Source organism: Neopsephotus bourkii, unplaced genomic scaffold, assembly GCF_033783945.1.
Source record: "Neopsephotus bourkii isolate Nb327-2 ecotype Australia unplaced genomic scaffold, CSIRO-AGI_Nbou_v1 NB_873, whole genome shotgun sequence".
Classification (NCBI taxonomy): Eukaryota; Metazoa; Chordata; class Aves; order Psittaciformes; family Psittacidae; genus Neopsephotus; species Neopsephotus bourkii.
The window spans coordinates 1,661,226-1,688,010 of NW_026901367.1; the positions used below are offsets into that span (position 1 = coordinate 1,661,226).

The 26,785-nt window shown below is 44.5% G+C and overlaps 1 protein-coding gene across 5 annotated transcripts; it reads left to right on the forward strand.

Annotated features, from left to right (window-relative positions):
* PPP4R3B (protein phosphatase 4 regulatory subunit 3B) lies at positions 1-26,653 on the forward strand. 5 transcript variants are annotated; one of them, XM_061356822.1, is made up of 16 exons: positions 1-382; positions 1,427-1,482; positions 7,944-8,042; positions 9,413-10,033; positions 13,345-13,422; positions 14,210-14,326; positions 15,304-15,420; positions 15,740-15,871; positions 16,765-16,867; positions 17,906-17,947; positions 19,035-19,193; positions 19,862-20,031; positions 21,403-21,542; positions 21,950-22,134; positions 22,664-22,788; positions 23,989-26,653. In XM_061356822.1, exons 1-16 carry the CDS (start codon positions 241-243, stop codon positions 24,082-24,084), a joined length of 2,382 nt encoding a protein of 793 aa, XP_061212806.1. In that variant the 5' UTR covers positions 1-240; the 3' UTR covers positions 24,085-26,653. The 5 variants fall into 5 exon arrangements, with proteins under 5 accessions (XP_061212806.1, XP_061212804.1, XP_061212803.1 ...); XM_061356820.1 differs by having other exon boundaries at positions 21,971-22,134; positions 22,586-22,788; XM_061356819.1 differs by having other exon boundaries at positions 4-382; positions 22,586-22,788.
* Positions 26,654-26,785: the final 132 nt, after the last annotated feature.

A 26,785-nucleotide genomic window follows, 5' to 3' on the forward strand; every position in this document is an offset into this window, starting at 1 on the left:
GCGGCGAGAGTCGGGTTACAAGATGGCGGCGGCGCCGCGGTAGCTGCTGAGGCGGCGGAGCGGCGCCAGCGAGGGCCGGGGCCGCGGCGCTCTGTGGCCGGCGGGGAGCCATGGGAAGCGGCGCGTTAAAGGCCCCGCGGTGCCCCTGAGCTGCCCGGCGGCCCCGCTTCCCCCTCGCTCCATCGGCCTCCGGCAGGCGGAGCGGGCCCCGGTGCGGAGGCCCGAGGCCGGGGCTGCACCATGTCGGACACCCGTCGGCGGGTGAAGGTGTACACCCTCAACGAGGATCGGCAATGGGACGACAGGGGCACCGGGCACGTCTCCTCCACATACGTGGAGCGGCTCAAGGGGATGTCGCTGCTGGTGCGCGCCGAGTCGGACGGTGAGAGCGTGGCCGGGGCTGAGCGCAGGCCTAGGCCGCCCGGGCCTCCTGCTTCGCTCCCCGCGGCCCCGGCCCAGACCCTTGCCTGTGGGGCCGCGCCGCTGCGGGCTCGGCTGCTGCTGTCCCCCCCTCCCCTTGTCCGTGAGGGGAGACCCCCCGCTCTTTGTTGTTATCGTTGTTATTATTATCCCCTTTATTCCCTTTTGCTCTTGGCTCCGTTCAGTTTCCTCCCCCCGTGAGCTGCAGCGGTGCCTTAGCTCCCTCCCTTACCCTAGCCGGCAGCATCTCCCTGGGCTGAAGGAAGTCGTTACGTGTGGCGACATTTTGTTCGCTTTTAGGGTGATTTTTGTCTGCTGTTAAAGTGCTCTTCCTCCCCTCTTCCTCCTCCCATAAAAAGTTGCTTGCTTATTTATGTTTTTCCTCAGAAATGTCGTTTCTGTCCAAGTTATGGGGCATCCCTCGTGTTCTTTTGCACTTTAAAGTCTGCACTTTTTAAAGGTTCTTCTTTGACTGGGGGGGGGGGGGGGTACAAGCTTGCCGCTTTGTCAGCCAACAGGTGCTAATGTGCTAAATAAACCACCTAAGCCCGGTGTAACTTACAGCCGAGCTGTTGCCAGGATACATACACTGCTTGCATACACAAGGTAAAGGCCCCCGGCTCACAGTGTCCGGATGATTCACTTCTGAAGGACAGTTGAAGGAAATAAAGCCAACGGCCCACGTGGCTCCTGTGGGGAAAAGCATTTCTGAGCTGGGCAGCATCTTACCTGGTGCTGGGTGATGTGGGTCTGCTGAAAGGCCTGTGAACGAGCTGGTTGTCACCCCAGAAACACCGCCCGGACAATCCGGATCTAAATTAGAAGAGAAAAATACATCTTAATGTGGGTCTTTCTGTTGAATTTTGCCTTACCGACTTATGCTAAGGAATTGTGTTTAGGGAAGATGGCTCTGGACTAAGCTGAGCATGTGGCACATGGGAGGTGGTTGTAAGATGTGTGCACATGTTTCTTTGTTAAACTCAGTGTCTCTTCATACCTTTTGCAGGTTCGCTACTGTTAGAATCGAAGATAAATCCAAATACTGCATATCAGAAACAGCAGGCAAGTATTACTGCTGGGCTTTAACCTTTATGGTTACTGATGCTGAGGGATTGGTTTATGCTCAAGTTGCCTTTTCCAGGGAAAAAGGGAAGTGACACAATGTGGAATTGTCAGTGGTGTTTTCTGTATAGGTGACCAGCTTGCTTGGAAGCCTGGATGTGCTGGGATACTTGCATTCTAGAGATGAAAATGTGGGTCTCCTAAAAAACCCTTTTGGACTTCAGGCTCTAAAGAGACTATGTGTGATCCAGATAAATACTGACCTTATTATGGGAGAAACAGAAACACAAATGCCTAACTTCTCTCTCCCATCCCACGCCATATGAAGTAGTTGTTGAATGAAGAAGGTAGAGCTTGGCCAGTTCTGTTGCAGCATATTTGCTTCTGCAGTTCTTCCTCTGCAGATAATCTTTGTGGGACTTCTTTCATTGTCGCTCTCACAGTTTTTGTTTGAAGCCTTGAAAACTGCTGCTCTCCTGAGTGAAGTGAGTGGCCATGGGGAGACTTGACTAGGGGTAGGCCTTGTGCAAAACAGAGGAGTCGAACAGTTGGGAGTCGTTTTTGTTTCATCTACTGAAACAAATCAGCTTGCTAAATCTCTTTTGCTTCTGTCACTTTTAATGTCTTTTCCCTCTTTGTGCATGAATTTTTGGTGTCTCTGCCTGCATTGTTCTCGTGAGTGTTACTGGGGTTCTTCCTGTCTCTTCCTTTGTTCTGCAGCAGATTCTGATCCTTTTGTTCAGTGTTTCACACTGTTCTCCATCATTAGGGTATCCAGAAGTGTTTCAGCACTAGAAGATAGGAATTTTCTTCTTTCTAAATCACAAAGAGACAAATCTTGAAGGATTTGGTTTGTTCTGGTGACAAAGCGTGTTATAAGAACTTGAGGGAAGAGCCTGTGTCAGCTCTTGGGCACACGGCGACTCACTTCAGGTTAGGAACAGGTCGGAGACTTGGGCCTGGCTTTTCAGAAAGCTGCTCTCTGTGGTTTCCACCTCTCACTCAATAGGTGCTGGTGGTTTTAGCTGGGGTGACAGTCGTGGCCTTTCATCAGAGGGTGGTCTTTATGGAGCACTGCAGCGTTCTGAAAGTCAAGAGCCTCGAGGTGCTCCCTGTTTAGCGGGGGAAACTGATACGTAGTGAAATACGAGTGCACATTATGTTGCTGTGCAAGCTTAAAGCACCTCCTTTTGCAGCCTCTTTTTGTAACTCCATACAACTGATTATTTGAAAGCCTTTACTTAATGGGTAACAAAGTTTCGAGTGACTTAAGTAGCTTTTTGTTGTCTTTTTTTTTCTTGGGGAAGCCTTTGTGGGTTGTAGCTTTAGGCTGAGGCTTATTTTGGTTGGCTTTTATTACCGATTCTCATGCTTTTGTGACTGAAAGTGCTTGCACTCTGTTGGAAGAAGTTTGGGTTAAGGTGGGTTTTTTGAAGAGGAATAATGATTAGGGATTTTCAGAGACAACTTCTAGGTTTGTCTGACCTCTGAAGTCCTGCAGCTTTCAGTTGACAGAGCTCTGTCCTCTAGTTTTATGTGCCTCTTTCTGAGTAGAGTAGCAAAAAGCAGACCTTAACATAGCATTCTCATCTCATTGCTGATTGGTGTATTCAAACCTGAGCATCTTAGGAACAGATCCTTTTGAAACCAGTGGAAAGATTTAGGCAAAATGCTGTGGATAACCAGAGATGAAGAGGGGTGGACTTTCTTCAGCATCCCTGTGTGCATGTTTGATGTCTGTTCCATAGGTAGCCTGGGGACCTGGAGGCTGTACTGATGTGCCCAGGGCAGGTACTTCCAGGTGAATGGCAGCATGGAGGAAGCTCTCCCTTCACTTCCAGAGTTCAGTCTCAGGTTGTCATTAAGGTGCTGATCATTTTGGGTTTGGAGAAAGCCACGAGATGATGCAGCTTGATGGAGAGGAAGCGTCCCCTCCCCGTACATTTGTTTTCATATGAATCACTTGAATAGACTTAGAGTGGTTATCACGTTGTGATTTGCATAGCAACACTCCTAACAAAGAGAACCAACTGATTTCTAGTTGCTGGGTGTCATTGTGTGATTCCCAGGATTGCGCTGTTTGTGCTCAGCAATGCTGTAACTATTGGCTAACTGAACAGGGCAGGCCTGTGTCTGCCTTCTCACATCGGGTTTGTGGTCACCAGCTTCTGTGCAGAATCCAGTTCTGCTGGGTGCTGGGCAGGCTGTCATTGTGGTCTCATTCTCAAGAGAAATGGGACTTGGATTAGACACAGCACACAACATGAAAGAATCTCTAATGGTATGTGTGCAAAGAACCCTAGAGCCTGAAGAGCTTTAAAATCCCCTGGATTTCAGGGTGTAGGCTTTGAGAGCTCCATACCTCCAGCAGACAGCCTGCGTCGGCCAAGGAGCAGGTCAGCTGCTTCTGGAGGCTCCAGCAGGAGCAGTTGAAGAAGTTGTTGCCACACCCAGTGTTGTTCCACCCTGTGCTGGAGGTTACTGTTCCCTGGCACTGCTGGCAGCAGAGCCTGTCCTCTGCTGGAGTCAGATGGATCCGTTCCTCTGCTTTGTTCCTCCAGCTCCGCTCCGAGGGTGGCAGTTCTCGGCTGCGTTGGCTGCATGGCTCCAAACTGCTGCAGAGATCCTGGCTGTGAGCACTGCCTTCTGCTGCTGACTCCTTGAGGTGTGCCCTCTTTCCAAGCTGACATGAACAGTGTGTGCAAATACTGCCTCTTGCAGAGCTGCCATCGCTCATGTGGCAACAGAGCAGTTTGCTCCAGGCAGAACTGGAGTTCTTTGAGGCTGGGATGTAACACAGTTGCAGGGGTGTTATTAACAACCAGCCTGAGTGTTGCCAAGGGGCTGCTTCACTCCTTTTTCATGCCAGTGTGAGTATTGGTGTTACTGTGTGACAGGTTCCATGTAGGAACTGATTCCACTGAAACACCTTTTTTTGCCAAAGGGGTGTGGAATAGCAGATACTGTGCAAACCAGGACCAACACCAAAGAGGGGTTGAACGCCTCTCTTGGTTTAAGTTGTTCTGAATTCACCTCTTTGGTTTTCTGCTGTGTTTGATGGAATTAAGGAGCACTGATTGTCAGCGGGGCACATCGTGGGTGCTGATCTAAGCAGGTGGAGTGGGAGCCCCTTGCAGCAGCTAGGCCCAGAGGGTGTCTGTCTGTGGGCTTTGTGGGTTGTCTTAGGTCATGCAGAAAGTGTGTGCCAGATGGGTAGATTTTTATATTGATATTAGACAATTATTTTCTGATTAAACCATCTTTCAGAAATATTTCTGGGGAAATGTGACTTGTGCTGTGTGTGGGCACCACTCAGTAACTCAAGAGTTCGCACCAGATTTCGGGTGCAGCCTTGGTGGATGCATGCAGTCATTTTAAGTTATGTTACGCTGTTATCTCTTACCTGAGTCACTGTGGGTTGTGAATAGAACTTGTCTTTGTTCATTGAGGCACCTCTTGAGTCTCACATTACCTGGAGGTGGGTTGATTTGGAGTGTCAGGTCACTGGTAATTTCCCAGAAGGCTTCAAGGTAAATATTCAGGTTTGGGGTTTGGAACAGCCATAAAACTGTACCTATGAACATTCATGTTCTGATTAACCTCTGAAAGAGAGCCTGAGCATGGAGCTGATCAGGCTTTTCAGTGCCTACAGCTGACAGTTACTGTTTTTCCATGAATCCCAGTTCAACTGCTTGCTCCAAAAGGGCACAAGGAGATTCAGCTGTTGGTGAGGAGGAGGTGAGGGTGGACAGCTGTAGGCACAAGCCATGGCAGCTACATGAAGCTGTACCATTTGCTCACGTGAATCACAGCCCGAAAGCAGAGACACTACTTCTTCATATTTGTGATTGTAGGATAGAAGTGGAAGTGTAATGTAGGACACTGCAGTATAAATGAACTCTCATAAATAGCATTAAAACTGTAGTGCAGTGAGCTCAGTTCTTTCCAGAACAGGGAAGGAATATATAAACATGAGAAAGGGGAAAACACCTGAACTTGTGCAAATGGTGCTGGTTTTCATGTGACCTGTGATGGTTTTGAGAGAAGGAGGCTGATGGATTGACCTGTTGGTAGACACTTTCAACAATGTTGCTATAAGAAGATGTTATGCTAAACTATTCTAAGGGAAAGGCAAAGACATCCCCCTCCAAAACACACAACTGCAGATGGATATTGAGAGAGACTGCAGAAATGAAGAATTAATGCCATATCAGCAATGCTGATTTTCATGCCTGTTCCATAGTGATAACTGTACCTGCAAAGTGGTGCTAGTGGAGGCAGAGGTGTGTTTCAGATGGCCGTGCTGGTGGAGGAGTTTATCTGCTGTCCATGCTGTCAGTAGTCCTGTCTCAAATGCTAGTCCCCTCTCATCTGCCAGTGGAAATAGTGGCTCCCTGTGTATACAGAGTGCTCCCTGACCTGTGTAAGCACAGAAGTGCATTAAGAAAGATCTGCTTAAGCATCTAACCTGATTTTGATCAAAAACAATTAAGGAATGCTGGCTGACACGTTCAAGAGTAGCAACAGTCACTTGGTAGTAATTGTTTTTGTCCCTGTCTTTGGTGGATACATGAAGGATGGTGACAGGGTAGTTGTATGATACCATGTCATGGGTTGGCCTTTTAGCCTACTGGATACCTTACAGATAGCAATCAATCAGCTGCATCATCATCACCACACAGATAGTAACCAGTCAGCTTCATCATCATCACCTGCATTGCACATAACAATCAGCTTCATGGTTTCCTGTCACTTGGTGCACAGAGAGAACCAAGAAGCTCTTTTGGAGTGAAAGTGTGAGGGGGCAGTAGCAGGGTCTGTTTCTTGTTGTCCCTGCAGTTTCCTAAGGTATATGAGGTATCTGTAAACCAGTGGAATATTGTATGGTTTTGGTTACTTAGCTTAAAGATATCACTTGGAATATTCCATTTACAACGAAAGTCATGCAGAAAGTAAAGACTTAGAAGCCTTTGTAAGTTGTGTGGTGAACATTGACCTTTGCGAATGAGGGAAGTAAATTACTTCATTGACCATTCAGCAAGGGCTTGCTCATGGTTTTGTTTGGGTTTTTTTTAGTCAAGAAACTCATTGGAATGTGGAACTGTTTTGCTGGAGCTCATCAAATGTACTGCAGCGTTAACAGAGGGATGTTCTGTTTGCACAGTTTGGCATGAAGATGAGTTTACTGTAGGATGCTGAACTATTGTGTTCTGGGTTTGGCTAGGATAGAGGAATTTTCCTCCTCGTAGCTGGCACAGTGCTGTGTTTTGGAATTAGGGTGAGAATAATGCTGATAATACAGGGATGTTTTAGTTGTTGCTTACCCTGAGTCAAGGACTTTTCCCATGCTCTGCCAGCAGAGAGAGAGGCAGAAGAAGCTGGAAGGCAGCAGAACCAGAACACCTGACTGGGACTGGCCAAAGGGATATTCCAGACCATGGAACCTCAAGCTCAGTACAGAAACTAGGGGGGAGTTGCATGGGAGCTGTGCTTGGGTCAGGCTGGGCATCCATCAGTGAGTAGTGAGCAACTGTGTTGAGCATCACTTGATTGTCTTGGGGTTTAGTCCTCTGGTTTTGTTACATCCCTTTTCTTCATTATTATTAATATTATTATTATCTTTTATTTCCATTATTAAACTGTTCATTTCTCAGCCTGTGGGTTGTACCTTTTCCCATCTCTCTCTGAGTGAGCTGCTGCGTGGTGCTTCGTTGTCAGCTGAGGTTAAACCAGGACAGTTACATATCTGAATGTGGAAGCACAGGCTCACAGTCCTCACACTACAGCAAGTGTCCTAATACAGCCTCAGAAAGAAACACTTAGTTTATCCATAAATTCCAGCAAATCTTCCATACATACTGTGCAGATGCTCAGGTTGGAGATTGATGGAGCCAGTGGTAACGGGAAAAGCCCTTGCTCATGTGAAAATACCTTATGGCAACTGTTTGTACTTAGTAAGAACTTGTGTCTCACTGCATGTGGTTTAACTGGGAAAAGAATGGTTTAGCATTAATTTGGCATTGTTTCTCACATTGGCAAGGCTCTGTTAAACCCTTTTGAGGAGGAAACACTGTCATCTTGGGCTTTTGTTTCTACTGTATTAAATATGAAAAGGCTTAAGTCATTACATTGCAGGTTTTCCTCATCTCCTACATTCCCTTTCCAAGACTATTGGCACACAATTATGTTGTGGAAAAATGTCATTATAAGGGTTTTGGCTATGAAAAAAAGTGCATTTAAATATCTAATATGTAAGGTAGGGGTCATAAAATAGCAAAAAAGGAAGGTGATGTCCTTTATGGAAGAAAAGGCGATATAATGTTTTAGTGTCTTACGTTCTGTTTGGAGAAGTACAACTTTAGTTTGTTTCTTCTTCAGGCCTAGGACTTAAAAGAATACAGGTTGATATAAGTGTGGACCTGCTTCAGCATCACTTATTTTTCTGCTTTTCTCTTAAACAGGACACCCTGATTGTTTGGTCAGAAGCAGAGAACTATGATTTAGCACTGAGTTTTCAAGAAAAAGCTGGTTGTGATGAAATCTGGGAGAAAATCTGCCAGGTACAGCTCACTTTACATATTCTGTTCCTTCCAGATGTTCTAGTGACTTCATGTATTTGTGCTGTGATTTTTCAACCTACTTGTAAAATAAGCATATATTCTATGTTTTCTATGGCTTTTCTGTGTCGGGTCATAGGTTGCCACTATTGACACAAGTTGTTGTTTTCATAATTGGATTTCATGCTTCTGAAAATCAGTGCAATGATGAAACAGGTCTCGGGCATTTTAGAGGGGTTGGCTTGTTGTCTTTATTAAAAAGGGGAATGCCAAAGTACCACATTTTAATTGTCCTTCTCCCAGGTGACCTGTTGGAGCGTGGTGGGTCTGAAAACGTAATGAGTAAGGATGTAGATGTTTCACTGAGAGACAAAGAGGTGCTGTAGGAGCTCAGAATTGTCAGTGACATCTACTTCATCAGGATTTAAGTCTTGCTGACTGTCTGTGTCTTATGGATGTTTCAATCTTCATTATTTCATTACAAAATAGTTTAGATCTTCTGCTTTCTGGAAGGAACAAGTCAATGGAATCCCACCTGAGTGTACTTAAAAGAGGAAACCTGGGCTTTGGTGTTGGAATTTGATTTACTCTCAGGTTTTGAAATGGTGCAGTGTGAAGCTCTTATCTAAAGGAACACAACTCGGATTTGCTACCGGTTTCAAAACTAGGCCATTTAGATGCAGTTTAATCTTGGTATGCTTTGGGATACAGTGTTTTCTCAGCCAGTTCTGAAGTGCTGTTGTTGAAAGAAACTGATGCTAGTAACGACAAGTAGATGTGTCTAGTACATAGTCCAGGTTTTAAACTGGTCTTAAATTGGAACTGAGGCGGTGACCAGTCTGAGAGGAAGGTTTTTGTGTGATCAGACCATGTCAGCCATCAGGTTCTAGAACCCTCCTGCATTCTCCTTTGAGACTCCTGGGTAACTTGTTCTTTGTGGGGCGCATAGCAACAGGATTGTTGTGATTTCTCTTACTATGAGTTTAACTCTTCAGAGCCTTCTGATTTAGAAAATGAAAGAAGGTATTCTGATGCCCTTCTTTACACCTTTCTGTGCTTGTCTGAAGGTTCTTCAGCCTTTGTGACTGCAGGGATGCTATTAGGGTTTGGTTTTATTTGGGTTTTGATACTATTGAGGATAATCATAGAGTGGTTTGAGTTAGAAAGGAACTTAAGATCATCCAGTTCCAACCCCCAAATAATAGTAATGACTGGAGAACTTAGAGGCAGCGAACTTAGTCCTCTGCATGGCCAAATGTTTTCCATGCAGCTGGAGCTATAGAAGTGCTTCTGCGCATACTGTTTCATTTAGTGACTTGATGATTTTTGTCTGTGTTTTGGGATTAGCTGGTAATTGTGCACACTCTCCTTAGGTCCAAGGTAAGGATCCTTCAGTGGAAGTCACGCAGGACCTCATTGAGTCAGAAGAGGAGCACATAGAAGAAATGCCTGAAACTAGTCCTTTGATCGACCTTCCGACTTGTGAACTCAACAAACTTGAAGAGATTGCTGACCTAGTTACCTCTGTCCTCTCCTCGCCCATCCGTAGGGAAAAGCTGGCACTGGCCTTGGAGAATGAAGGCTACATAAAAAAACTACTACAGCTCTTCCAAGTGTGTGAGAATCTGGAGAACACCGAAGGCTTACATCATTTGTATGAAATTATTAGAGGAATTTTGTTCCTCAACAAAGCAACTCTGTTTGAGGTGATGTTTTCAGATGAGTGTATTATGGATGTTGTTGGATGCCTGGAATACGATCCTTCTTTGGCTCAGCCAAAACGGCACAGGGAGTTCTTGACCAAAACAGCAAAATTTAAGGAGGTTATTCCTATAACAGACTCTGAACTCAGGCAAAAAATCCACCAGACTTACAGGGTACAGTACATTCAGGACATCATCTTGCCCACACCGTCTGTGTTTGAAGAGAATTTTCTCTCTACCCTCACTTCCTTTATTTTCTTCAACAAAGTTGAGATTGTCAGTATGTTGCAGGTAAGTGGGTTTCAGTATGCTATAGATGGATCACCTATAGATACCTCTAGCTGTAGTTTCGCAATCGGTTTCAGCTCTTTAACACTGTGTAAGTTAATCATTGATGTTTTCATTTGTGTAATGGTTTCAGTGCTTCCCCTTATTGTATTTTAGAAATGGTAAATTTCAAGTAACAGTAGATTTTCAGGAAACAGTAAAAGGTTCTTGATTCACAAGCACCGTACTGAGCATTTTGAGCTGGTTTTATGTAGGTTTTTAGGAAACAAGCAACTTTTTAACACATTCTGAATCTGATTCAAAAGAGCATGTTTGGAACCATTCCTGTTGTACTACTATTAATTTACAGTAATTTCAAACGTTCATGTAATATATATATATATATATATAAAGTGTTGGTTTTTTTCCTTCATATTGATATCCAGAAGTACTAATTAATTAATAACTGGCCCATTACTACATTGGAAAACTTACTGCACACTTTGTGATCAGAAGCAGGCTTAAGAATAGGTAGGTGTGGCAGCCAGGAGGGCCTGTGGAAGGAGCCTTGCTAAAGAGCTGAGTGTGAACATGACAATTGGGGTATTTTCACTTCCCATTTTGTTGTGCAAACTGCTGGATACCAAAGTGGGTTTATTCTGTTTCTGGTCTGTGTCCTTAGAAGAGAATACCACAAACCTGTGGGGCTTGAGTGTGGATAGTCTGTAAAATAGGAAGGTGTATGAGAGGAGAGTAGTTAAAATTGTGGACGGAGAGGGGCACTGGAGCAGTGACATTGCCATCAGGAATATTGCTAAAGAATGTCAGAGAGGACTGGGGGAAACAAGCCAGAACTGGAGGACTGTAGAGTATTGCCTGAATAAGCTCTGGGGCTTCTTTCCAGCTTCTTTCTGCTGTTCAGCCAGAAAGTAGAAAGTGAATCCCACGTGCAGAATTACTGATTTTGTGTTAAATAAAGATTTCCCTTTTAATTCTTTTGCATATATTACTGTTACTCTCCTGAGGCCACAGGCTTGTTTCCAGTTAGGGATATTTAACTCTGTGAAGTTCTTTATTTTTCATCTAGGCTTTACTGTACTGGCTATTTAATTGTGCCTTAACAGAGCACTATGGTTCCCTGTTACCTGCAGCACTCTGGAGAAGGTTCTGAAATCCTCTGTCAGTTCTTTGCTGCTCTGTCACTGCTGTCCTTGCCACAGTGAAGAAAGGATGTGGCACATAGGGCTGCTTGTCTGTTCTGAAGACTTGGGTGATGGTTTACAAATAATGTTGATACTTGCATCCTTTGAGCTGCCCTGAGAGTTGCAAGCTAAGGAGAAAGCACATGGGAGAGATAGTATGGAAGAGGAGGAGGGTTACATGGTAGTGTAGACCTCAGGTTTAAGACTGTTTTCACAGTCCCCTGGAATAAATCACCTTTTTGTTGTGGCTCAAGGACTCTAAAGCTCCTTTGGGTTTGGTGAACATGTTGGAGGTCGTCCCACCCTACATACACCAGCAAAGCTCCCTATGAGAGTGGGGTTTATAGGAGTGACAGGTTGTGTTTGCTGCAGTAGTAAAGCACCTTCCTGTGTGCTGTGAAGCAGTAGATCCTGGTGCTGCTGTGAATGGGGCATGGAGTGAGCATGGAAAACAATCCTAGATCCATCCTGTGCTTAGGATATCAGGACTACACTGTGCAGCAGCCTTAGACAAGCAAGGGATGTTTCCATTTCCGGGTGTTCTGCAGCAGGGAGTCTGTAGCCTGTCTGAGGTTGGTTGTGGTAGGGTTATTTTTTGTTAACAGGCTTAAGTAAGCTGTTAAAGGCAGAGTGAACTACTCAGTGTGTGTATGTTGTGCTCTCTCTGAAGCTGATTCCAGGTATCATTTGCCTGTAAAGTGCTTCTTTCCCCCCCTCTTACAGTTTTCAGGAATTCAGTGGTGAACCTTTGGCTGGTATTCCTGTAACTGGAAAAATTCTGTCTTCTGTCACAGCCTAAAAAGCAACCAGGTTATAACAGCAGCACACAGGAAAACAGAGAATAATCCCCCTCTGCATTATGCAGTGTAACGTTTCTATGTATATTTATTGGCATGCTGCTATTCCATTCATGTTTGTTCAGTGCATAAGTAAAGTTTGCAGAGTTGAATCAGCAGTGATGCATCATTTTGTAATGCTGTGGCATAACGTTACTATTTGCTTTAGGATTTGTATTGTGTTTAAAGAGGTAATAGAGGCAGTTGATATGAGAGAATGCCAACACTGTTTCCATGGAGAGAAACTGATGTACAGAGCAGGCAGAAAGCGCCCCAAGAGCTGAGAAATGATGTTCACCCTTGTTTTCTAGTACCACTTGATACTGAGCAGTGGTGTGACTTGAAATGCTTAACAAGAAGTGAAATGTTGTCCTATGTATACTTTAAAATAAGTAGTACAGGATCTGAATATGAAAAGCCAGAGACTCAAGTTTCCCAGATTGGAAAAGCTGGACTACAGGTTGGGGAGCTTTTGCAGCAAACTCATCATGTGTTCCTCTAGACACACACATAGGTGGTTGGACAAAATGCTTGTGATTCTGCAGACCCAGGATAGGGTAACTGCTACACAGGACATGTTAACCCTGTGGTGTGAGCAGCATAGGTGCAGGAGGTAAAAAATGTCTTGGTTGGCAGTTTCTAGGGTATAAAAAGAAGTTAGGAGTGTAATGGCTTACACTTGCCAAAATGCATGTTCCCTGAAAGGTTTCATGAAGGTGCAGGGAGGGAGCCTGGAGCAAAAGTGAGACTGGCACAGGGTGCCCAGAGAAGCTGTGGCTGCCCCATCCCTGGCAGTGCTCAAGGCCAGGTTGGACACAGGGGCTTGGAGCAAGCTGCTCCAGTGGAAGGGGTCCCTGCCTATGGCAGGGGTTTAGAACTGGATGAGCTTTAAGGTCCCTTCCAGCACAAACCAGGCTGGGATTGTGTGAAAGACTGCCATTGTCTGTAGTTTGGGACAGATCATAGTGCGTGGGTCGTTCAGAGAGCAGTTTCAGTAGTTAGCACCTATTCGCTGCCTCCAGCACAGAGTGAATCCTGAAATAATACACTGGAAATGATCCTCCTGGGTGTGTGCTCCTGCATTTCCCTTTTCGTGATAAAGTCATGGAGGTGTGGAGAGAAAAGGAAGAAAAACTCCTTATCTACCAAATCTGCTAGTGCATGGGGTTTTGTTTGTCCTTAAGCATCGTAGTTAAGCTGACATTTGACTTCCTGCAGTGTGGGATCCAGTAGAGATGGATGGTTTGTCTCTGCAGAGGCATTGTGTAAGTCCTGTTCCTCTTTATGTGTCATGCAGGAAGATGAGAAATTTTTGTCTGAAGTTTTTGCACAGTTAACAGATGAAGCTACAGACGATGACAAACGGTGTGAACTGGTAAGTCAGAGCTCGGGGTGGTTCTCTGAAGGCTTTAAACTACAGGGGTTACGTACAAAGAGTGACAGAAACTGTGCTGCTGTGGTTCTGCAGTCACTGGGGCGTTTCTGTAACCCCAGAACCATTTCCGGTGTAGCTCGGTCTTCCTTTATGTACTCCCTAGACAGATAGTTCTCACTCTGATTTGTTTGTTCGAAACGATTATTTTATCGTTGAGAAAGTACTAGCACTGAGCTGATATCCTAGGCTTGAGGGTATAGTTTCCTCCAAGTACTTGTCAATGTACCACATCACTTCTTTTTGTCATCTAAACACTGCTTTTGTCACTGTATTTTATGCATTCAACAAAGATGTTTTAAGTCCTATGACTGAGGATTACCCTGAATATATGTATATTACAAACATTATTTCTCCTTCGATGTGTTTATCAGCTAAAGTTGAAATCCTGCTGTTGGCAAGGGAAATATCTGTGGTCTTCTCAACAAAAGGCACACTAGGCAGGAAGATAAACCCTTCATGTGCTGGCTGTGCTAAAGGAGTCACCACAGGGTCCTTGTGTTTCTTTCTGAAGTCGTTTTCAACCTCTTAAACTTCTGTTAGTTCGTTTTTACTGTCTTTAACTTTATTGATGTTGGTGAAGGTTGGAGGAGAGAGCTAGAATAAACCGTTTATCCAGGAAGGACCATGCCAGCCAGTGCACACGCTCTGTTCCACATGGGAGTAGTTTCTTACTTCCAGAGAGTTTCTTGAATCAAAGACACCCTAAATGACTTTTTCCCTGTTACAGGTTAACTTTTTCAAGGAATTCTGTGCGTTTTCCCAGACATTACAACCTCAGAACAGAGATGCATTTTTCAAAACGTTGGCAAAGTTGGGAATACTTCCAGCCCTTGAAATTGTAATGGTGAGTGAGAACTTAGAGCTGATGTTAACAACAGTAAACCCACACACGCACCCATTTAACCATGTTTTCAGTGCTGCTGAGCCCCTGTGTGTGTAAGTTTGCACAGCTTCACTCTGCTGAAAGCTGAAGTTTATTCAGCTTCCAATTCAGAAGCCAAAAGGTGTTCATTTTTGCTGTTTTTTGTTTCATAATGCTGTTTTACTTTGCACATTGGAGAAGTCTGTAGCAAACTCGGTGTGACAGCTGAAGGCTGCTCTTTCTCATGTGGCAGCTTGATGGGTGTCTTTTCTGTTGTTGTTATTGGGATGATGCCAAAGAAGTATTTTTAGCTGATCTTGACCTGTTATCTTGTTCCTATCTTAAGATCACCTAATCCTGTCTTTGCAGAGGTCTAAAGCAGATTAATCCATCTTAATCAGCAATGTGAGAACATGGGGGTTTTCACTCCTTTGGTTGGAGCAGCTCTTGCTGCCTCACTCTTGTCATTCATGTGCCAGTGCTGCTGTGGCTCAGAAACTCTAAATTCAAGGAGGTTTATATTGTAGAGTAACAACCTGCGAACTCCCTGAAGGACACGGGCTGTTAAGATGTGATTAGATGAACCCTAATCTTATTATTCTTTTCGAGTCCAAATGTTTCCTGTTACATCAATATTTTAGGCTTAGGAATTGTTCAGTTATCAGAGAAAACGTCATACTTTAGGGAGAATGATTAATTCTTGTCTGTAAATGAGTACAGAAACTTCTGTATGAATTGATTTGTGCAGTTGGGCCTTTTGTATGAAATCAATAAACTGTGGATAACAGGTACAGAATATTAGTGTCTTATGTATTCCAGCAAGTAGGAGAGAAATGGTTCCTTCCTGATTAGGGCTGTTGGATTCACAGAAAGCCTTGCACCTTTTCTGAAGTGGGAAAATAGATAATAAATCCCAAACTTGATTTACTCTAATAAATGGTCCTCTTTTTTTCTATTAGGGAATGGATGATCTGCAAGTTAGATCTGCTGCTACAGATATATTTTCTTATCTAGTAGAATTTAGTCCATCCATGGTCCGAGAGTTTGTCATGCAAGAGGCTCAGCAGAGTGATGATGTAAGTAGAAGTGGTTTGGAGTTTGAATATACTAGTTTTAGAGCAAATAGGGGAAACAAAAGCCCACAGCAAAACCAACCTCTGCACAATGTGGGATACAGTTAGCCCTGAAATGTAGGTAATAGGAACATGAGAAAATGTAGATCCAGGGTACAAAGATTTATGAGCATGTTGGTGTTCACACTAATAAGACTGTATTTGAGCCTGACAATGATATTAGGTGAGAAGGGTTGTGCAAAAAAGATCCCTAATACAGAAACTCATTCTGCTGCTGAAACTGTGCCTGATTCCCCTGTGGTTTGCTTGGGCTCTGTTGCAGGATATCCTCCTCATCAACGTGGTCATTGAGCAGATGATCTGCGACACCGATCCCGAGCTCGGGGGCGCTGTGCAGCTGATGGGGCTTTTGCGGACTCTGATAGATCCAGAGAATATGTTGGCCACAGCTAATGTAAGAAAATCCAAAGGGGTAAAGGCACTTTAATGTCTGAGCAAAGTGGTGTGATACTGAATTTAAGCTAAAAAGTAAGCTAAAAGTTCCATCAGCTTCTGTTAATTGAAGGTATGTGGCATTGTACAAGTATTTATGCAAGCAGGCAGTCCTGTGCTTCAGTGAAACAGCACCAGTCTGGTCATAACTCCTCTTATCTGATGCATAGTGAAAGAAGAGAATCTGGTAGAGTTTGCTTGCAACCAAATCAGTGTTTAAATACCAGTGGCACATTTAAAATGCAACTTGATCCAAGCAGTGCCATACCAAAGGATTTATTTGTATTGCACACATGTGTTCTGATGTCAAAGTATGAATAAGCAGTTTATGGAAATCTGCTTTAAAACTTGGATCACTCCTTTGTTTCAGCTGCTGACATTCTGAAGCCAAACCAAAGTACAGTGTATTTGTAATTAAATGCATACTCCGTGTAAGAAAACAGATTGTACTCTTAGTCACATTGATACACATATTTTGTATAGAATGCATCAGATGATACTTGTTCAGTGTAGAAAGGTTTGCAGGTTGTTATGAATAAAATTACTGCATTTAGGAACAGTTTAAGCAAATTTTGCCAAGCACTTTGAGTCACTGATGTGTTTTCAGTGTATATTTGCATCCGTGGTGGGGACTGTTTTGGTGGTAGCTGGGTTGTTTTGATGTCTCGCAGATCTTTTCCCAAAGTAAAGAAACAGATCTTCCTTTAGTGACAGTGTTGCAGGCTCAACCAAATAGATACAGCCAGAGCTGAAGGAGTCCATGGAATTCTTTGTTGGCTGTTTCTTAGGTTACTGTTTCTTATTTAAAGGGTTACATACAAATGCCAGGGTCTAATAAAGTTCTGTTTGTTTCAGAAAACAGAAAAAAGTGAATTTCTCAATTTCTTCTACAACCATTGTATGCACGTTCTCACTGCACCACTTCTGGCCAATACAGCAGAAGATAAATGTGACAAAGGTAATATTCATTTTTCCCTTTAAGTCCTGTAGTGTTTCCAAGTGCTTTACAGTCCTGGTAGCAGGGATGAGCCCATGGTGTGAGCTGGGAATACACTTGCTGAGAACTGGTGTGTCCCCAGTGATGGGGTTCTGCGGGCAGAGTTTGAGTAGCTCTTTCCTTGCAGCTTTGAGCATTAATGTGTATTTACACTGTGCTTTGTGACAGATGTGTCTCCTGGATGTGCTTTGTTACCTGTGCACTTATTTTACTAGTATAATTCTAGAGGATATTTGCTGTAAAGCAGACAGTGTGTTTAGTTGAGAGGTAATTTTATCTGAAAGCTTACAAAACCCTGTGACATCAGTGGTTACGTGATTCCAGGTGCTGGGTGCTCAGGTGATGAACTGCTAACACTGGTTTTCCCTTGGCTGAATATAGAAATGCTAAAAGAAATCTCTTCAAAGCAATACAAGTGGAACTCCTTTCTCTTGTTTCCTTTCGAACTTTCCCTGGCCGCAGTAGCAGAACCGGAATCTCTTTTGGCACAGCAGATAACAAACCCTCACCAGTTTGCCCTTGGTGCTTTGCATACTGAAATGTAACATCATTACAGCCTCCCCAGTCAGTTTGTTCCCAGTGTTCTTTCCAGAGATTAAATCAAAGCAATATGTAGTTGGCAAAGCCATTATTTCATCTCACCCATCTTACATTAAGTCAAAACTAAATGGTTTATGGGGTTTATACAAAAACAGAACTTGCAGAGTGTTTGTAGAACTCAAAATCTTATTTGAAAAATTGAGACCAGGCACTTTCTTTCAGCCTAGGTAGGAATAATGTTCCTAAATATTAGATTATGTGTTTTACCTGATTGAATTTGAAGCTCTGCAATGTAAATTGAATCTAGAAAGTGCATTTTTGCTGTATCTTTATTTCCCTGCAGCTAACAGAAACCTGGGATTTGATGAAAAGTTTGAACTGATGGTTTATCCCCTTCTGTTAAATATTGACAGTGTTTGGAAACCTCTTTCTGATTTTTGGCTTTCTTTTCTTTGTCAGATGCAGTAGTTGGGTCCACAAAGAGTAATACAGTTTGTCCTGGTAAGTTCTGACTGAGTTTCTAAGCTTGTTTTGTTTGCTCTGTGTGGTGGTTTTATTTAAAACAACTCCCAAAAAGTTAGGTATGTCCACACTCTATCTTTTAAATAGTCTTTATTGAAGTAGGTGCTGGTGCTTTGCTTCACCTGAGATGATGGGAAGCTGAAGGAATGATCTTTCATGTCCCTTCCAGCCCAAATCATTTTATGATTCTATGATTTTGAACATTTTACCTACTTTTGAGCTACTGGATTTGGGGTTTTTTAGCAGAACATGCACTAAGGAGCACATTGAGCTTTTATGGGCTGGATTTTTATCTCTGCAGGCTTTTTGAGCTTATGAAAAGCCATTGCTAAGTAGGTTCACAGGGCTACAGGTCTGACTGGCTCTGTTAACTGCATACAGTCAGTCTGGATTGCCATAAGCAGTGGCTTACTGGTCCTGGACAAGCCCTGCTGCCAGTTCAGGGTGATTCTTGTGACTGAGGGTGGAAATAAAGCCAAATTCATGGTGGTTGTTTTGTTCTGTCCCAATGTCCCATTTCCTAAAGCAATCCAGTGTCAGGAGCTAGAAGAGCAGCTGAGCTTGGTCCAGAGGAGGGACATGAGAATGATCAGGGACTGGAGCACCTCCCATATGAAGATAGGCTGAGAAAGTTGGGGCTGTTCAGCCTGGAGAAGAGAAGCTGCGTGGAGACCTCAGAGCAGCTTCCAGTATCTGAAGGGGGGCTATAGGGGTGCTGGGGAGGGACTCTTCATTAGGGACTGTAGTGATAGGACAAGGGGTAATGGGTTAAAACTTAAACAGGGGAAGTTTAGACTGGATATAAGGAAGAAGTTCTTTACTGTTAGGGTGGTGAGGCACTGGAATGGGTTGCCCAGGGAGGTTGTGAATGCTCCATCCCTGGCAGTGTTCAAGGCCAGGCTGGACAGAGCCTTGGGTGCCATGGTTTAGTGTGAGGTGTCCCTGCCCATGGCAGGGGGGTTGGAACTGGATGATCTTAAGGTCCTTTCCAACCCTAACTATTCTATGATTCTATGAAAGTACATGGGTTTCTTTATGTAACTTAAGGCATTAACTTTTCCTGCAGATAATTACCAAACGGCACAACTACTTGCCTTAATTTTGGAGCTGCTGACTTTTTGTGTGGAGCACCACGCATATCACATCAAGAACTACATTATGAACAAAGATTTGCTAAGGAGAGTACTGGTCTTGATGAATTCAAAACACACGTTTCTGGCCTTGTGTGAGTATGGAGCTGTTGCAGTTTCCGTCTTTGAGGCATTTCAGGTGCTGTTTGGAATGTGTAGGAGTAAAAGTTTATACTTCAGTTCTAAAGTCACGTTGATTTGCTGTTTATTTCTGACTAGCTGTTAAGTAATGCTGAAGAAAAGGTAGCAGGTGCCTGTTGATGTAGACCAGTGCCATTGTGGTGGGAGGAGGTGTATCTTTTGAAGTCCACGGTGATCCTGAAGTCTTGATGACTTAAGGATCACTTGTGATCAGTTGTCTTATTTAAATGGAAATACTGTAATTTCTTAATGTGAGGAATTTAGAGCTCCTTGTGGAGAGCAAAGGAAATGTTCTGAATTTAGGGATTAGGAACTCCTTCCAGGAGGGGAACACAGAAAAGCGCAGGAATGAGCTAAGAATTTAACTTTGCTTGTGCTGAAGTTTATTGCTGCTGTATATCAAACAGAAATTAATGGACACTGATCAATTCAAATACCCAGAGAAGTCAAAGACATAAAGGTTACCTGTCAGCAAATGCATCTTCTGAACTATCAGTGATTTTTAATGCTCTTGCTTTGGGGCACATCATCTTGATGACCGCAGGTTTCGTTCCAAGAGGAGCAGATAATTGGAGTCCTGGCATGTGGTTATTAAATCCTTGAATTTCTTCCTTTAATACAGGTGCTCTTCGCTTTATGAGGAGGATAATTGGCCTAAAAGATGAATTTTATAACCGTTACATCATCAAGGGAAACCTGTTTGAACCAGTTATAAATGCTCTGTTGGATAATGGAACTAGGTACAATCTGCTCAACTCTGCTGTGATTGAGCTGTTTGAATTCATCAGAGTGGTAAGTTGAGCAGCTCTTACATGTATGTGATGCCTCGGGTAGAAATACAGACTGCAGATCTTCCCCTGAAACAGTGCATCACTACTTAAAATCACAGCCTAGAAATCCCATAGATGAATACCCAAATAGAGAGGAAGCAGTCAGCTGCTTCGTGCTTGTTTTGCTGCATTGTCCCATCACGGACTTGTTTCTGGACCAGACTTTGAGGAATTCAGTGAAGTATTTTATATGTGAGTAAACCTGGAGAGGGGCTTGGGACAAGGGCCTGTAGGGACAGGCCAAGGGGAATGGCTTGAACCTGCCCGAGGGGAGACTGAGCTGAACTCTTAGGCAGAAGCTCTGCCCTGTGAGGGTGCTGAGGCGCTGGCACAGGGTGCCCAGAGAAGCTGTGGCTGCCCCATCCCTGGCAGTGCTCAAGGCCAGGTTGGACACTGGGGCTTGGAGCAAGCTGCTCCAGTGGAAGGGGTCCCTGCCCGTGGCAGGGGTTGGAACTGGGGGAGCTTTAAGGTCCCTTCCAACACAAACCAGGCTGGGGTTCTATGATTGTTGCCTCTAAATCAGATCAGTTTGAGTGTAAGTGTGAATGATCGTTGCCCTTTCAAATCTAACACATTTGGCCAGTGTCAGCTTTGAATGAGTAGCTCTTCCACTGGCAGTGTTTGTGGGAACCCTGTGGATGTGGACAGGGCAGACAGGATGAGCAGGAGCACCCAGTTGGTTGTATTGTTGAGGTGCAAAACAAGGACTTGTAACAGCTCCTGAGCTACTCAGTGCAAATGTTTTGGTGTGTGGGAGCTTTCTCAGGGAGTCTTTGTGGTCTGTGAAAATGAAGGGTGGATTTTAGTCTTAGGGTATCCTAGCTGCTATCTTCCAGCAAGAAGGGAATGTGTGGTGTCTCTGGGTGACTTCCAGTGTGGCAGAACATTAGATTGCTCGATTTGGTGAGGCTTGTTAGAGGGTGAGTGACCAGAAAGCGCTTCATGCCATGATGCTGTTTTAGTTACTGAGGACTGGAAAGAGCTTAAACCTCTATGGAGGGCAGGGCACAGCTAAACTCCTGCTTCTTTCAAGAAGGTTAATCCTAGATAGCAAGCAACATGGTTTAATCAAACTATCACAGCTAGAATTGGCCCAGTGCTAAGTGTATTGTCTGTTCATATGGGGAATTAACAGTTAATTCTCAATCTCAGCTTTTTTTCTTAATTATTAATTAATAATTTATTAACTAATGTGGTTACTTCACATCTGTTCTTTACAATCATGATTTGACTCTGGACAATGAACCCGTTACTTCTAAAACTAAACTCCAAAGCTTTCCCAACTTGTGCATGTTAATATTTGACTCTGAAACCCTGTTCTGTTCCTCTGCAGGAGGATATTAAGTCCCTTATTGCACATATAGTTGAAAACTTTTATAATGCACTTGAATCCATTGAGTATGTTCAGACGTTCAAGGGACTGAAGACAAAATATGAGCAAGAGAAAGACCGACAAAACCAGAAGCTGAACAGGTACGACCCAGGTTAGGTAGTCTGAAACCTTCCCTAAACGGCAAATGAAGGCAGAAGGATGGGATTGGGGTGGTTCTTGATTGCTGATGAAAGCTTCTCCAGTCAGAGTAAACCCCAGCTGACTTGCTGTGTTGCCCTCCTGAGGTCCACATCCTGTTTGTCAGTGTATTAAATGTTATGTTCAGAAAACTCTGAGCTTACAAAGAGCACTCCGAGTTGGGATCCAGTCTGCTTTCCTGCCAGCTGGGGTTTGGTGATGCTTATGGTGATGCTAGGCCCAGGGATGGAGCTGGACTGCTTTGTCAGGTGCACTGAATGCACTCTGAAGTGTGAGAAGCCACTTGTGATCCCAGCTGAGTGTGAACCAGCAGGCAAAACTGGAATCACTTGTCCTGTGTCTCTTACAGTGTTCCATCTATATTGCGTAGCAATAGATTTCGCAGAGATGCAAGAGCCTTAGAGGAGGATGAAGAAATGTGGTTCAATGAAGACGAAGAGGAAGAAGGTGAAGCTGTTGTGCCTCCAGTTGAGAAGTCCAAACAGGAGGATGATTTTCCAGATAGCTATGAAAAATTTATGGAAACTAAAAAAGGTATTGGCTGGATTTCAGCTTTTCAGCACTGGAGTTCTCTGTGGCAGATGCATGGGGTGTCTTGTAAGCAAACCAGTTGCACATGCTCTGTGTCACAGGCAAGAGTACGGGTATTCATTGTAATCATGAATATTAGTAGGTAATGAATTCCTAACATGTCTTTGCAAGTTAGCTTAGGATTAAAGTAATGAATTCAGTTGCTGCAAGCATGCATCTAATTTGACACTCAGAAGCAGAACTTTCTGTGTACTGTGTGTGCTGAGTGAGCAGTGTCCCCGTCTCTGCAGCATCTGTGCCGTTCAGTCTGAATGCTGGTGCGCTCTCCATGAGGCCAGTGGGCAGCTGTTGATTTAACCTGAGTTAAAGGAATAGGATGGGGTTTGTGCTGTGATGTGGATTGTGCTCCATGGTGTACGGTGGATACTTAAGTGTGACACTGTTTGTCCTTCAGCTAAGGAGAGTGAAGACAAAGAGAATCTTCCAAAAAGGACTTCAGCTGGGGGATTCAAATTCACTTTTTCCCACTCAGCCAGCACAGCCAACAGTGCAAATGGTGCAAACAGCAAATCTGTGGCAGCTCAGACGTCACCAGCAAGCTCCAACGGCTCCTCATCAAAGAACACAACCCTGACCACAGCGGTGACAGCCACCAAGGTGGGAGAACTTGGACAGAAGCTGCTGTCCTTGCGTAGGGCACAGAGCAGCATCGTGAGGCTTTACCTATGGGGTGTGCTGTGGTAAGGGTAGAGGCACGAACTGCTGAAGTGAGTCCAGAAGAGGCCACAGAGATGCTGCGAGGGCTGGAGCAGCTCTGCTCTGGAGCCAGGCTGAGAGAGCTGGGCTGGGGCAGCCTGGAGAAGAGAAGGCTCCTGAAGGGGAGACCTGAGAGCAGCTCCAGTGCCTAAAGGGGCTGCAGGAAAGCTGGAGAGGGGCTTGGGACAAGGGCCTGTAGGGACAGGCCAAGGGGAATGGCTTGAACCTGCCTGAGGGGAGACTGAGCTGAGCTCTTAGGCAGAAGCTCTTCCCTGTGAGGGTGCTGAGGCGCTGGCACAGGGTGCCCAGAGAAGCTGTGGCTGCCCCATCCCTGGCAGTGCTCAAGGCCAGGTTGGACACAGGGGCTTGGAGCTGGATGATGTTTAAGGTCCCTTCCAACACAAACCAGGATGGGATTCTATGATTCTTTTTGTGTATGAATTCATCCAAAGTCCTGTCTAGTTAAACCCTTGCTACTCTAAGGTAAGGTTTAATTAAGGACTAGGTGGGACTAGAATCTGTTGATGATCTGGTAGGCACACTTTAATTTCACACCTTCCACATAATGCCCAGTCATTCACTTTTTTTTAACTGTCCAGTTAATGCTCTGTGTGTGAGATGGGTTTTCTCTGAATTATGTTAGTGCTCCTCCCCATGGGGGAATTATTAAGGGTTTCTGAGCAGATGAAATGCAGTAGGTGATCCCTCTGTTCCCTTTTCCCTGCTCATGTGTTGCTTAAGTCTTCAGCTGTGTGCTCCCAAGAGGCTACAGAACAGCGAGTCCCCTAAGACTTGGCAGCAGAAGGGATGTGCTTTGTGCACAAGAGATTTGGACTGTCCACCTCAGAGCTTAAGAAGTGGTTTCTTAATAATCCTGAGGCCAGATCCAGAGGCACAATTCCAGTATTTTTTTTAACCTCAAGGTTCTGAAACATTCTCAAAGCAAATGGGTCTTGGAATGAAAACGGCATCTCCAAGAAACCTTCTGCAGCAGGCGTGGGTGTCCTGGGCAGGTTGGTGGGGGTTAGGAACTAACATTGCGTGTTCCTGAGCATTCTTTTCAATGTGGGACTTTTGTTTTTTCCTTTCTTGAATCGGCAGGGAAGCCTGGTTGGCCTCGTGGATTATCCCGATGATGAAGATGATGACGAAGAGGAGGAGGCATCTCCAAGGAAAAGACCTCGTTTGGGTTCATAAATGAAACCAAAACTTTGGAATAAAAACTTTTTCTTATGGGGTTTCAAATGCTGCAACTGTTTTAAGAGCTAAAAAGGAATCTGATTCAGAAAGCTTTCTCCCATGAGTATATAAGATAATACAAGGAGTAGCAAAAGAAACTCGGTGTATCAGCTAGAAAGGGTTAGTTCTGTAAACACGAAGCTTCCAAGGAACTGAATATCTTTCTAGTAAGTCAGGAGTCTGCCATTCAGGCTGTCAGCAAACTGAAATCAAAAGCAGCGGGTTGGTGTTCAGAGGACCTGGATGCTGGCTCCTCAGTGAGGAAAGGCTCAGGTGTGGGGAGGGCAGGGAGGGAAGGGGGTGTAAAACACTTTTTAAATACTATTGCAGGGTTTCCCCAGTGTTTAACAGAACTAGGAGAGAAAAAATAACAATTCAAGCTTCAATTTCCAACCTGGTAATCTTAATTTTGTAATGGTGCTGTCCGTTGTGTTCTTTTAGCAATGCCTCTTTTAAAACTGAAGGGAAAACTAACTCTGTTTGCAGAACAATCCAGATTTGGGGACCATTTCTTAGCAATTCAGTGACATTTCTCGTGGTTGGTCGGAGGGAGGGACACTGCAGTTCCAGTGCATGTTGAGTTGTTTCAACCAGTTCAAAAGAAGGTTTTAATTTGTGTTTTTCAAGAGGAGCAAATGGAAGCTGGATTCCAAACAGATGGTTTTGCTTGGTTTTCCAATTCGACATCCAGTAATAGCCATGCCAAGGAACAGGCGCTTCCACAGTACCTCCAGGAGCTGCTCGTGTGGCAGCGGTGCACGTGGCCAGCCGCCGGCTTTGCGGTGGGAAGGATCCTGATTGGAATTGCTGCCTGGGATGCGAGGTGAGCTGTCTCTCCATGGAGCAGGGAGCCCTTCCCCGTTGGTGAGGTGTAACTGAGGTGGTCATGGGCAGCACCACCGCACTGGTCACCGCGATGAGCTGAGCAGCGCTTTTAACACCAAAGTCACTTTGGACCAAGATGAAATTGTTCCTCACAGCACAGCGGGCTCTGAGGCGGGATCCACAAGCAGCACCTGAGCCCGGGTGTCACACAAAAGCTGCTTTTTTAACCCATCAAAGCACATTCCACGTAGGTGACAAGTCGAGGTGAGTTGGCAGCGAGTGGATAGAGGCAAACAGCGCAGGTTTTATGTCCAAGAGCAGCGAGTGAACTGTAAATACTTTAATGTTAGTTTGCCCACATGTGATCTGAGATCATGAGGAAGCGAGAGGAGATTCCCCAGTGACAACTGCCGTGTCAGGAAGGTTAAAACCAGCTGCAATCCACCGCGTAGATCACTCGTAATACGTGTTTTGGGTCCATTTCTCCTGGAATAGTTTTAACTGAAGCAGTTTCTCTGTTTTGGAGATTTTTTTGTAGGTAGTTTTAATTTTAGCTATTGTTTGGAAAAAGATGGGCTGTCTGTGTAGATATGAAGTATAGTTTTTTTTCCATAAAACAGAAGTTTATTTTGTATTAAAAATACCACTGTACTTGTTTTACACCATTTGTATACATGTGGTGATATTAATGCTGAACTGTAAAATTCAGGAATTAAAATGTGACCCTGTAATTCCATAAGTATTGCTTTGGTTTGGTTTGTTACACATGGGAAGTTAACTCTGAATTTTAAATGTGGCCGTTTTAGAGGATTTTTAAAGGTTAGTTATCCATGCAGTTTGGAAAGTAACTCTATACCACTAGATGAAATCCCAAAGGGAATGTGTGAGCTCCTCCCAGTGCATAAGCTAACCATGAGCATTGATGGATGAGTGGACCTGGGGACAGTGGTGGTGCCCTTTGTGGCTCCAGGCAGCCAGGAATGGGACTCCGTATTCTTCACCCATGGAACGAAGTGCTACTGATGCACAAGGAAGTGTCTGCTGTTAAAGGGGAGCTGCAGCAGCATCATTGTGAGTTGGTGATCATCTGCTTTCCTTCCTGAGGAGTCTTCTGTCTGTTGTAAAGATGATTTAACTTCCAGCACCACACATGCTACTCAAGAGGTGTATGTGCCTTTACTAACCTGAGGCTGGAAAATGCCATCTGGTCTGTGGACCTGAACTGTTCTGATGCTCTTTCACCACTACCCAAACCAAGCTCTCCGAGGGTCTCTGCCTGAACTGTGTCCTTCCCCTGCTCACCACCACCCCATCTTGTCCCTCAAGTACTGGCAGGAGCTTTAAAACCACACTCAGACCAACATGAGGATTTTTACAGCAAGAATAAGAATGTAATGAATTTTTATAGTTACTAGAAGCAGACTGTGTAAAGTGGCATTAGATGTCCCATTTAAGGAAAAGCCCTAAAATCCCTGTAGCAGATGAGGTGCAGCAGCACCCTTTTCACCTGGGTCTGTCCTCCCACCCTGTGGGTGCTGTTCCCAGCCTGACCTGGTTGGTACTGCTGGGTTCTGCCTGCAGGCAGCTGTGTTCCCGTGCCTGGGGTCCTTCCACTGCTGCTCTTTGGGGGAAAGAACAGAACATCTGCCAACGTGTACCAGTTATAAATGCTATTTTAATAAAAAGTTACATGAAATTTGAAGTGTTTCAGTTTGTTCTTTTAATGCGTGTTAAGTGTTTTAATGCGTGTTAAGTGTTGCAGCCAACTATGCAACAATGCGGTTGGACACGGCCTTGAGCAGCCTGGTCTACTGGAGGGTGTCCCTGCCTGTGA

Excerpts from the sequence above, each read along its gene's own strand:
- PPP4R3B (XM_061356819.1), top strand. The coding sequence starts at position 241 with ATGTCGGACACCCGTCGGCGGGTGAAGGTGTACACCCTCAACGAGGAT. Across the intron at positions 1,483-7,943 it reads CTGCATATCAGAAACAGCAG|GACACCCTGATTGTTTGGTC; the intron begins GCAAGTATTACT and ends TCTCTTAAACAG. Across the intron at positions 19,194-19,861 it reads ACACACGTTTCTGGCCTTGT|GTGCTCTTCGCTTTATGAGG; the intron begins GTGAGTATGGAG and ends CCTTTAATACAG.